This window comes from Solanum tuberosum, unplaced genomic scaffold (assembly GCF_000226075.1).
Source record: "Solanum tuberosum cultivar DM 1-3 516 R44 unplaced genomic scaffold, SolTub_3.0 scf00398, whole genome shotgun sequence".
Classification (NCBI taxonomy): Eukaryota; Viridiplantae; Streptophyta; class Magnoliopsida; order Solanales; family Solanaceae; genus Solanum; species Solanum tuberosum.
In genome coordinates, this window is record NW_006239318.1 from 427933 (window position 1) to 440604 (window position 12672).

At 36.5% G+C, this 12672-nt stretch overlaps 1 protein-coding gene across 1 annotated transcript in view; it reads left to right on the top strand.

Moving 5' to 3' along the window:
- The window catches only part of LOC102579595 (importin-11), a 20215-nt gene that overhangs the window by 6474 nt on the left and 1069 nt on the right, over positions 1-12672 (top strand). Inside the window, exons 7-23 of the mRNA XM_006362313.2 lie at positions 37-103; positions 1337-1736; positions 2922-3069; positions 3154-3314; positions 3796-3895; positions 5381-5455; positions 5584-5718; positions 6748-6837; positions 7289-7465; positions 7551-7655; positions 7731-7889; positions 8841-8885; positions 8996-9217; positions 11119-11225; positions 11340-11396; positions 11490-11550; positions 11635-11878. Coding sequence (XP_006362375.1) covers positions 37-103; positions 1337-1736; positions 2922-3069; positions 3154-3314; positions 3796-3895; positions 5381-5455; positions 5584-5718; positions 6748-6837; positions 7289-7465; positions 7551-7655; positions 7731-7889; positions 8841-8885; positions 8996-9217; positions 11119-11225; positions 11340-11396; positions 11490-11550; positions 11635-11796 — 2271 coding nt within the window. The 3' untranslated portion in view covers positions 11797-11878. The remainder of the gene's footprint in view (positions 1-36; positions 104-1336; positions 1737-2921; positions 3070-3153; positions 3315-3795; positions 3896-5380; positions 5456-5583; positions 5719-6747; positions 6838-7288; positions 7466-7550; positions 7656-7730; positions 7890-8840; positions 8886-8995; positions 9218-11118; positions 11226-11339; positions 11397-11489; positions 11551-11634; positions 11879-12672) is intronic.

Genomic DNA, 12672 nt, shown 5'->3' on the forward strand with positions numbered 1-12672 from the left:
CTCCCCCTCCCCCCCCCCCCCCCCCCCCATTTTAAGGAGGTGCGGCATGTCAAAGAGGTTGCTCCAGTGCTTTTGAATGCCATCCAATCACTACTTCCATACTGTGAGAATGAACTTCAGATCCTTACCTAAACTTCATATTTACTTTTTCTCCATGAATTATTTGTGTTTCAATATACTTGCAATTTCCTAGTAGAACGTTAATGCATCATAGCATAGTATTCAGGTCTGGCAGTGTAATCTGTCCGTCATGCCCTGTTTTTGGCATCTGGAGGTTCAAAATTTTCACATGTATGTGTGAGCCTCCTGTATACTTACATAAAAAAGTGCAAAAAGTTAGGGTTACATTTTATTTTATAGGTTTTTTTCATGCTGACCTTCTGATAGGAAAATGGTAATCAATTTAATGGATGCCAGTGTCTTCTTGGGAGCCCCTTTGCTGACTTTCAGAGTATTACATGACAAGTGAAAGAATTACTTGGTTTGGGTCTTGTTCTTTCTCCCCAGTGCCATCTGGAGAAAATGCATTTGAAATGCTATTTCAGAGTCAGTTTATTCAAGGACTTAAAAGGCATATTTCAATCCACTGCATTGGCTTCAACCGTGGACTTCAAAAGTAATCTCAATCCAACGACAAATGCACCTAAGCAATGCAACACAACTCGTTTCAGATATCGACCTTCTCCTGACAGTTTTGGGGCATGCTTTGATTTTATCTAAAAGTAGAAAATATCAATCAACAAATGACAACATCATTGCCTTACTAACCGGGCATGTGACATACACACACTCAGTTTTATGGCTAAAAAAGTTTTTGCCTACTAACCTTTATAAATGTCAGCATGCATCCTCTAAGTGAGTAACTTAATAAAAGGGCTAGTATTGATTGTGCCTTGATATGCCAAAGTGTCACATCTGACAAGTGAATCATTGAAGCTCTAACGACAAGTTTTCAAGATGCTTGAGACTCCTTAAAATACTAGTGCAATTTTTGTTAGATTATTGGTAACTTACACTTATGAATGTTGTTTAGCAAGATACTTTTCTTCCCTCAACAGTATATAGTGGAAACCCAAATTCATGTTTTCTTGGATACTAGGAAAGGAAGATGATGAAAAGAAAGTAGAAATGAAAAGGTAGAGAGGAGGAAATGCACAATTTTTTGTTCTCCCTTTTGTTTGGTTGATAATAAACAGAGAGGAAGTAAAAGGAAAATGTGGGTTGGGGCTTGATTCCTATTTCCTCTCTGTTGCTTTGATGCTGCCTAACAAGAAAAGGGAAAATGTTTTTTATATTCCTTCTGAACTAATATACTGATCACTCCTTAAATTTGCAGATTCATCTATCCAGGACCATCAACCTAAATTTTGGGATTTATTAAAAAGGGCTTGTACAAAGTTAATGAAGATTTTAGTCGCCATCCAGCAGCGACATCCTTATTCATTCGGGGATAAATGTGTCCTTCCACTTATCATGGAATTCTGTTTAAGCAAGATTTTGGATCCTGAACCACATATTATGTCCTTTGAGCAATTCATGATTCAATGTATGGTAATGGTGAAAACAATCTTGGAAAGTAAAGAGTATAAGAAAAACTTGACAGGACGTGTGGTTGATGAAAATAGAGTAACATTTGAGCAGATGAAGCAAAACATATCTAGTACGGTTGCTGGCCTTCTTACTTCCCTTTTGCCTACTGACCGGGTTGTACTCCTGTGTAATGTATTGATAAGGAGGTAAGACATCCCAACTCTTTATGGGTCTTCTTCTTGCTATTTTATGTGAAGCAACTGATTTGCTGAATGAGGTTCCCAAGCACCAGATTAAAAATGTAACAAGCTTAACAATTTTTAATGATCTTTTGGTCCTCGTCTCTATTCCATTTGCGATAGAATAGTCATAACATCCTCAATCAATCCAGATAGTCCAACTTGAGTGGCTCTTTCTGGTGCCCTAATTTCAAGTAGTATGAATCAATGTTCTCCTCATTACAGGTTTGGACTTGCAGGGTTATATTAGGTGCAAGTAGGGTTTGAAGTAGGTGGAGAAGGTGCAATAAAGGGTAGTTATACTTTTTTAAGGTGCGAGTAGGGTTTGATGGAGGTGGAGAAGGTGCAATAAAGGGTAGTTGTTCTTTTAGTGAATTCTAGTGCTGGAAGATCCATTTCCAACATTAAATAATTTGGGGAGATCCGTTTAGATTAAACAAATGATTTGGAGGTAACTCATTTGCAGTATGCAGATGATACCCTAATTTTTGGTGATGCAGATGATGAACAAATCAAAATTCTGAGGGTGATATTGGTTCTCTTTGAAGGGATGTCTGGACTGCACATCAACCAGAGAAAGAGCTTTCTATATCCTATCAATGAGGTCACAACCATGAAAATCCCTAAATGCAATTCGGGGAGGAGGGATTGGTAGCCTGCCAACAGTGTACTTGGGTATGCCTTTAGGAGCAAAATCAAAGTCCAAGGAAAACTGGAATACTGTTGGAGATCTCAAGTTCGAAACCCCTTGCCAGTGAAAGCAAGAGGTTTGCCTTCTGGGTCGAGCTCGTCGCACCAGGCTTGCCTAGTGCAGGTTACCTCTCCTATGTGGTTTGCGAGCTATAGCATAGGAGCGGGGGTTTTACCCTGTGCGCACCCAAAGGGTAGTGGCTGCGGGTTTCCCTTGTCATAAAAAAAAATAAAAAAGAAAAGAAACAATATGATTATTAGGAAAAAGGGACATTTTGACCCAAAAGCAACAAACGGGGCATTTTTGGACCAAAATATCAATGGAAGGGACATTTTTGGATCAAACTATTAACAAAGGGCATTTTTGTACAATTTTACATAGTTTAAGGGAATTTTGATCCTTTTTTGTATAATATATTATTGAGACCTGTCTCCTTATTCTTCCAATTTCTCCAAATGTAGGTACTTTGTTCTGACTGCAAGTGATATGGAGGAATGGCACCAGAACCCAGAGTCTTTCTATCATGAGCAGGATTCAGTGCTATGGTCAGAGAAACTAAGGCCATGTGCTGAAGCTCTATATATTGTCTTGTTTGAAAATCATAGTCAAGTATGTTGACCCTATTCCATGTGTTGTTCTATGACCTTAACACATTGCATTAGTCTGGGCATGAACTTGTTATGTGATTTTCAGCTACTAGGACCTGTTGTTGTCTCTATTCTGCAAGAGGCTATGAGTGGTTGCCCTTCTGCAGTTAATGAAATAACTCCAGCACTGCTTCTTAAGGATGCTGCTTATGGTGCTGCCGCATACATTTACTATGAGCTCTCGAACTATCTGAGTTTCAAGGATTGGTATGTGCTTTTCATGCTTGAAATATTGCTGGATCAAATAGCTCTGACCCCTTAGACATGTTCTGGAATTTTCTATCCTCTTATTATCTTAGCAACGGCATCTGAAACAAGGTGATAAAACATGAGGAACCACATTAGCAAAACAGAATAAAAGAAATAGCAAATGATAGGTGGCTTTGCCTTGCTGTGTTATTCACATGAAGGGAATGGATAAAGTCAACTACATTTTTCTCAACATCATGATTTATTAGTAACTTTTTTCCTCTTGGTCTTAAAATATATTCAGGTGCCATAGATTGAATGGTTTGTTCTCCCATTGCCCAAGACAGTGAAACTCATCCTTTAGAGACCACTCTATTATATGAACTCATCATTTTTAAAAATATTACTTAGTCATTTTGTTGGGGTTTGCAAAATTGAAAGTCGTATTGTATTGGGGATATAAATATGCGTCTTCACAATCTCTTAACATGTTGTGCAGGTTCAATGGAGCATTATCATTGGAGTTGACAAATGATCATCCCAATATGCGGATAATCCACAGAAAAGTAGCACTAATCCTTGGACAATGGGTTTCAGAGGTATTTAGACTGCAGCTAACAAAAAAGAGAATTTCCTGGAAATTACTTTATGCAGTGTTCGAATTAAGAAGTGGAGATGGAAAGTAATAAATGTCTGTTTCCCCATTTCTGTCAAATTTGGAATGGGTTAAAGGACTGATATGCGAGGGTTACTCACCATCCATTTTACTTCCTAACCAAACAAGGGAATGGAACTTTTCTCTTTGCTTCTTTTGGGTTGTATAACTCCCCCTTCTGCAACTTCTCTTTAACCCTACTATATAAGTCTATGACTTCCCTTCTCCTGGATTGAGAGTGAGAATAGATGAATCTCCTTGAGCACCAACATTGCAGTGATATTAAGTTGATTAATATTTGTGGTTTGAAGTGTCTTTTACGAACTTCTCATAACTCTTGGTTGTCCCATATTATATGCTCTTGAATAGGCCAAACTGATGCTTTTCGTTCCTTTTACCAATCTAAAACTGCAACAGTAGCCATTAAGGACGAGAGCAACTAATTCCAGTTCTCCTTTGTCATTATAGAGATACAGGAAAAAAACCCAATTATTCAGGAATGATTTTTTAGTAAAACAAGTTCAGCATTCCTTTAATGAGAGTTTGTCAGTGGTCTAAACTCTAAAAGACCCTAACAAGTGTCTTCCCTAGTGGAAATATAACATACTTTTAATTGAACAAGTTTATAGCATGTATATATGCTGTTCCTCTCATTTATACAAACTTCCACTTAACTTCAAGTTAAGTTTTGTTTTCTTGTCATAGAAGTCAAGCATAAGTTATTTATAAAATTGGTTTCGGATTACCAATATATAAGGTGTAATCTATGGGAATTTAGAAAGAGAGGAGTATTCTATGAAATGTTCATGCAATCTTCGTTCTTCAATCAGCAGTTCTTGTAAGAAAAATGTTTAATATGGTGAATTCTTGTTGGTTCATAGTAATCTAAAATAGTACTTCCTCTGTCCCAAGTTATGTGGCAAACTTTCCTTTTTAGTCTATTCCAAAAAGAATATCATTTTTCTATTATTAGAAAGAATTTAACTTTAAATTCCTCTTTTATCCTTAATGAAATGATTTATAGCCACACAAATATCTAAGGCTTGTTTTAGACCACAAATTTCTGTTTCAAAAACTTTGTGCCAAGTCAAATGGTGCCACATAAATTGAGATATAGGGAGTGTTGTATCTGTATATATAAATGGAAATCTTTGACTGTTTCTGTGTTTCTAAACACACACACACACACACTTATTTTATTTAGTATGACGATGATGGAATGAGCTTAAATGAAGACGTGGGGGGGGGGTTCGTATACTTGTTTTGGAATTGAGCTTGAGTTGTTGTTGTCTTTGCTTTATTACTGTTTATATGCTATTGTTTCACTGACAGTTGTAGGTTGTTATTATGATAGTTATGTGCCTTCAACCCATAGATTTATGGAGCCAGCAATCGTGTTTACTTTTGTCTAACTGTGTTTTCACATCAGATTAAAGATGACACCAGAAGAGCAGTTTATTGTGCTCTAATCAGATTACTTCAGGAGAATGACTTGTGTGTAAGGGTATGCCACATTTTATATAAAACAACTACCTTCTGAATTAAGCTGTACATCTATCAGAATTTTCTGAATTTCAAGTTTCTATTCATTCACTTTGTGTTATACTGAAGCTACTTTGTCTCTTCTTTTAGCTGACAGCATGCCGGTCCTTGTATTTTCATATTGAAGATGCAACTTTTAATGAAAATGAGTTCTTAGATCTTCTTCCAGTTTGTTGGGATCTGAGTTTCAAAGTGGTGGATGAAGTACAGGAATTTGACTCAAAGGTAGAATCAGCTGGTGTTCTTTCTAACTTTAAATGGCCTATTTAATTCTCATTTATTTATTTGTTTATTTGTTTATTTGTTTTTGTCTATATTGCTCGGACTCTTTAAAAATGTTGGTGCACCCATGTTGGATCCAACACGCATCCGTTGACATATTTGAAGAGTCCGAGCAACAAAGGTTTTGATAACCAAGAAAACCAAGGGCCACTGGTTCACAGTTTGAAACTCGATGGATAATGGACCTGCCCTCTACCCTTCACTATTTAATTATTCCCCCCTGTCCCTATTTAGATGACACACTTTCCTTTTTACTCAGTCCCAAAAAGAATGAGACATTTCCTTATTTGGCAAAAAGTTTACGAAAGTGTACTCTTCTATTTAAAAATTCATTTATTTTAACGGTAGTTTTGGAACATCGCAAAGTCTTCCCATATTTCTTAAACTTCGTGCCAAGTCAAACTACATCACATAAATTGGGACAGAGGGAGAGTCATTTATTCACTCATCTTTTCTTTTTTGTAATATTGCTGTATCCGATTTCTGGTATCTTTAGTTCCCTAGACCTTTGCAATAGCTCTCAGTTAAGGACAAGCAGTACCGATTCAGTGGTTACATGCACATGCATAAGGTAATTTTTTAACATATTGTGGGTGTTATTGGTTGATGCTTGAATGAATTGTAACATTGTTGAGGATGCTCACAAATATTTGAGGGGGAAGGTTAGAGAGAGGATCCATTTCAAAGTTATCTCTTCCCCTGTTCTTTTTCTTTGCTCTCTGAAAAAAAAGCCCATGTTATAGTTGTTAGAAAATGGGGAAAAAGGAGAAGAGAAAGAAACAGGATTTTTTCTGAGCAAGGTAACACTAGAAACAAGATTTGTCCCTATCACTTTTTTTAATATCATGGAAATCTTTTTTTCAACTTATGATGTGTTCTTTCAATCTGTCTTTAGTTTTCAATCTTCTATATATTTCAGTCGTTTTTAAGTTCTCTGCTCACAATGTTTTCTTTTTTGGATAAAATTTTCAGGTTCAAGTTCTGAATACTATCTCTGTTCTGATAGCACGTGTTACTGAAGTTACACCATATGCAAACAAGTTGATGCTATTTTTCCAGAAGGTATCCTTATGGTTTTCTTTTTCCGCTTCTCCTTATTGATGTGTTAACTTAGGTGTGATGACTTATGTGCAGTTGAAGTTTTATTTTATTACCATTACCATTACCATTCCAGAGTACAATCTCTGTAAGATTCCGCCTTCCTGAAATTTCATCTAGAAGTTGGAGAACTGGAGAAAGCTCGGGAATTTTTAGTAAAGCTTTTTCATTAGATGGTAGATTCTATGCTGTCACTTTATGCTGTTTCTCAAGCTTCCCATTTGGAGACCCAAACTTAATTGCCTCTATTCTCCTTACTTTCATTTTGTGTAGTTTCTGAGGAAAATTTGTTGATAGAATTGCATGTAAGAGTAGGATTCTTAATGAATTCCATGTGCTTTTGTTTCCCATTAAACTGTATCTGCGTGATTTACTGTTCTTTCTTTTTTGCTGATTAGAGCTGTTCCTTTATTAGGCATGGGAAGAATCTTCTAGTGAAAGCATCTTGCAGATTCAACTTCTTACTGCATTGAAGAATTTTGTAGTTGCTCTCGGTTATCAGTCGCCTAAATCGTACGGCATGTTATTGCCGATTTTGCGAAGTGGAATTAACATAACCAGCCCTGATGAACTTCTAGAGGACTGCATGCAGGCATGTTCTATATGTGGCCGATTTAATTGATTAGTTTCATTTCATATTAGAACTGTGCCCTAATTCCAGCCAGTTTATCATGCAGTTATGGGAAGCAACACTTATTAATGCGCCTTCTATGGTACCAGAATTGTTGGGGTATTTCCCATGTCTTGTGGAAATTTTGGAAAGAAGTTTTGATCACTTGAAGGTTGAGGAGAGATTTAGCAGAACTAATATTTTCAGTTCTGGATTTTTTTTTGTGCTGATGTTTCATGACATGTAGGTTGCTACCAATATCATTGAAGACTATGTTATTTTGGGTGGAAGGGAGTTTCTCAGTTTGCATGCGTCTAACATTGCTAAACTTCTAGATCTGGTGGTTGGGAATGTCAATGACAGGGGACTACTCTCAGTTATTCCAGTCATTGACATTCTAGTTCAGGTATTTGATTTCCTTGCCACTTTTATTAAATTATGTGTTGGTGGAAGGCCAGGAATTATAGATTAACCAGATAAATAATATGTTACCTAAGCTGCTTTAGTTTCAGTGTACTTTTGAAACAGGCTGCAAATAGTCAGAAATGAAGGGATAGGAAAACGTAATGGACAAGCTTCTTAAAATGTATAATTCGATATGTTCTGAATTTGAGCTTTAGATAAGAGAAAAGTTAAGGAAAAGCTAAGTTGCTCAGTCTCGGGTGCGGGTGTCCGATACGGGTGCGGATCTAAATGTTGGATCCTTCATGATTAACTTTTAAGATTCGGGGTTATGGATTCATGTAGGGATACAAGTGCGGGGATTCACCTAAATATAATTAAAATATCTAAAAATAGAGTTAGAAAACATAAATTATGAGATATTATGGGAGAACTTGAGGAGAATCCTGGAAGGAGATTAACGGAAAAGGAGTAACATAGAAATTTCTATATAAAAGGTATTCCATTTTCTGCAATTTCACCTTAGCTTTTGTATTGATTACATACAATCATTAAAACGTCCACACTTACCCCATCAATCTTGGTCAAAGTACCCATAATCGGTTGACCAAATTGGACACGGATCCCACATCCATGTCGTGTCGACACAGGTGCAGCACCAGAAGTGAAGAGTCTGAGCAAACTTAGAGGAAAAGAGTAGTTGATATTATTCTTAAAACCTTCAATTCCTTTGTTCTAAATTTGAGCTTTGATAAGATCAAAATGTATCAAAAGTAAGTTCCAATACAAACTTCTCATGTTATAAACTTGAGCTTTGATAAGATGAAAATGTATTGAGACTAGGTTTAAGTACAAACTTCTCACTAACTCTGACTAGAACATTGGTGGATTTAATATAGGCCCAAAAGGGTTCTTCCTGTGAATGATATGTGCTAATACTTTTATGATGTGGCAGTGTTTCCCGATGGAAGTGCCTCAGCTTATCAGTTCCACACTGCAGGTAACTGTAGTTTTCTTCTTTGTCTTCTCTGTTTTCTCTATGCACTACAACGTGTATGTCTACCTTTTCCTTTATGGCATGATTTCACGTGGTTCCATGAATGTTGCTAGAAATTAATAATCATGTGCCTGACCGGGGGAGATGATCATGATCCTTCCAAGGCAGCTGTAAAAGCATCATCATCAGCACTGCTGGCAAGGATTTTGGTGATGAACACTAATTATCTTGCACAGCTAACTTCTGATCCATCACTGTCTATACACCTTCAGAAATCTGGTTTTCCTAGTGAAGAAAACATACTCCTTTGCCTTGTCGACATGTGGCTTGAAAAGGTAAGTTAAATGATTAAATTTGGAGTTTGATAGATATTATTGTGATTAATGGTTTTCTTTAGAACCTCTACAAAACCTGAGCTGATACTTTATGATGGTAAGGTGTGTTCTTGGTTTGTCTGTTCAATCAAAATATTTCTCCTTGCTGTATCAAGGTGCAAATTTGTGAGGCATTAACCATTGATCCCAGTTGAGCACTGGGTTGTCAAAGGTGACCCTGAAGCAAGGCTCAAAATGTGCGCTTTGCGTCGCTTAATGTGCGCTTCAGTATCACCATCAAGATTTTAAGACACTTTTCCTTGCCAATGAGCCTCTTCTTAAGAGGCGACTCTAAACAATTGATATTTCACTTTATCATATTTTTTTTTTCCATTTCTTTGTTCATATATTTTTCTTTCATGCTTATAATTATTAGTAGTCCTTTACACAGGATTAAAATGAACTGCATAATCACTTTTTGCTATTGGTGCAGTTCGGAGTATGTAGATGATCCTATAGCGGTTAGAGATATCCTAGGTCCTTTGTAAGATGAAGTAGGATCTAGTTTAGTTTTGTTTTAAGTACACGCAACTGTATGTAGCTCCATGATGTAAATTTGGGATCCCAGCCTTTAGTGCTAAAGATTAATACACAAAACTGTTACCTTTGTCAAAAAAAAAAATATTAGTCTTGGAAGTTCATAAAAAAATAAAATAATTATTAGTCTTGGACTAAACATAAATATTTGTATTTTTTTCTCCGTTTGTGCCTTTTTTCATTAAAGCCCAACCTTTATTTGTGCTGAATGCCCCAACAGACCTTAGAGCTTTTTTTGCGCCTTTTGCTTTTGATTACACTGGATTTGAGCACAAACTAGTTACTATGGAATAAAAGACTTTTTGGCTATAGTATCATTCAGTATAAGATGTCAGATATCAAAAGAAATTATTCAGTATATGATGGAACTATTTGACATAACAATCATGTGGAACTTTAGGCTATAAATGACTTCTATAGTAATAGGAGTTGCGACAGTTTCCTGATTTTTACATAGTCTATAATATTATCAGTTTTAGGAAGCAAGTATGCTTGATTCCTTTTGTTAGTAACACAAAAAGATTTTGTTAATGCATCAGAGCCAATCACCAAATTGGCATTTGGCCTATACAAAAGTTGGCCATCCCCTGTACAAAAACACTGAAAGAGATCACCTCTATAAAATAACAACTCCAGAGAAGTGCTAATGAAGTCTACCATATATTGCACTTCATGTACTTCCTGAAGCTTACACCATAAAGCCAACATACACGAACATTATATTTATTTTTGATAACCAAGAAATCACCGAAGGTTAAAGGCGCAAGGTTCGAAATAAATGGATGATGGACCCGCCCCTCTACCATTTTCCACTTAAATAGCAGTCTGTTGTCTGCGACAGGGTTCGAACCCGTGACATGCGCCTAGCCCACACATCACAGACAAAGCTTGCTTACCTTCGAAACTCCTAGAATTTATTACTTCCCATAGTACCCAACATCACTGATTGAGATTGTCCTCCAAACTTTCTTCAATGATTTGTGCCTTCCTTTACCCTAACATGACCGTAGATCCCTCAACTCCCCTTTTGTTTTCCCCTTCTGCTTCTTCAGCATCCAGAATCACCTTTTCCAGTTCATGAAGGAGCAAGGCCATCATCTGTAAATTATTTATCCTTCTTTATTGTGGGTTCATGTTGTTAAATCTATATGGCTGGAACTTAGTGGTCTTATATCTTCTCAATCCTTTTATATAAGGTTTGGGGAAGTATAGCCTTAAATTTTTCTTTGAACTTAGTTCTGATAACAAAGTAACAACTTTGTGTGGTGTTCCTCACCTGACTTTTTATGTTATTGTTGGTCTTTTGTTTTGTGAAATTTTCTCAGGTTGACAATGTTACCTCTTTCCAGAAGAAGACAATTGGTTTGGCCCTCTCTATAATTCTGACTTTGAGGTTGCCTCAAGTACTTGATAAACTTGATCAGATAATGAGGTATTTGATTGAATTTGTAATCGTGAGATTTATTTATGTATTTGCTTTTAATCATTATCCTAATCCGATATGTACGTTTTGTTTATGCTAATCTTACCTCTATGCTTTTGGTAGTGTATGTACAAGTGTTATAATGGGTGGAAGTGAGGATTTAAGTGAAGAAGAGTCTAGGTATGTCTGATAATCTTTCTTTTTACTTTAATGGCTCTTGAGATTTTGACAACTGATGAGACTCCATTTGCATTATAAAATGTGAAACCACAGTAGTGATAATGTAAGCTCTAGCAAACCTCATGTGCCAAGCAAGGAGTTGAGGAGGAGACAGGTAACTGGTGCTAGTACTTATATATGAATAGGGCTATGTAACTCTTTTCTGAATTGGATTCTTAGTGAGATTTTTCTTTTATAGATGAAACTCTCGGACCCAATAAACCAGATTTCATTGGAGAACTCAGTGAGAGACAATCTTCAAACTTGTTCATCTCTTCATGGGGAATCCTTTAATGCAGCCATTGGTAGATTGCACCCTTCAGTACTCAATCAATTAAAACAAGCATTGAAGATGCCATGAGTTAAATAGTGGGTGTCAATTCTTGATGTAATTTTCTAAGTTGGTCTTTGAGTTCCAATGATCTCACCAAGGCGTAAGAAAGGTGAGTCATTCTCTATATGGATGCATTTAAGTTTCTTATTTCTCCTTGATCCCCAAATACATAATTTTTTTGATTTAATATTATGTGGACATATATTAAAGGGAGGTGCATATATCATGGCAATGTATCTGTTATAATTTCAGAGAATACATGTAGTAGTGAATGATTATAATGGAACTGGTGGTGCAGTGGATGGGGTTGCTCCTCTCTTAACCAGAGGTTTTGGGTTCGAGCCTTGGATATGGAAAAATCCTTGGTAGGGAATACTTTCGCCTGAATGGGGCCCTACGCGGCGTGAATCTAGATTAGTCGGTCTCCTACCAGACACCAGATGGGAAACCAAAAATAAAATAAAATAAAATAATGAAACTTGCTGTATGAAATTCTGCAAAAACTTCCTGTGCTAACCTTGACATAAGGGTGGTCTTGATTAAGATGGAAAAACATGGTGATGTGTCTCAAACATCTTTTGGTATTTGCTCTCAAGTATGAACAAAAATGGTAAAAGGGGGAGGCGAAGCATTATGCTGCAAAATTTCCTTCACATTCAAATATAGTTTGGTTTTTAAGCCAAAGTCGATAATTTCCTCTTACTTTGTAAATGAAAATGACCAAAAAGCTGGCAGAAATTGGAATTGCATGGAGATTAAATCATAATGTAGTCCAGTGGTTCTGAAGTTCATATTTTTTAAATCATTTTAACTCATTATGTGACTTTTTTCCTTAGTAGACTATCTTCTATCTTCAGTATACTATTGACCCTTCTCTCTCTCCTCTCTCTCTCTCTCCCCCCC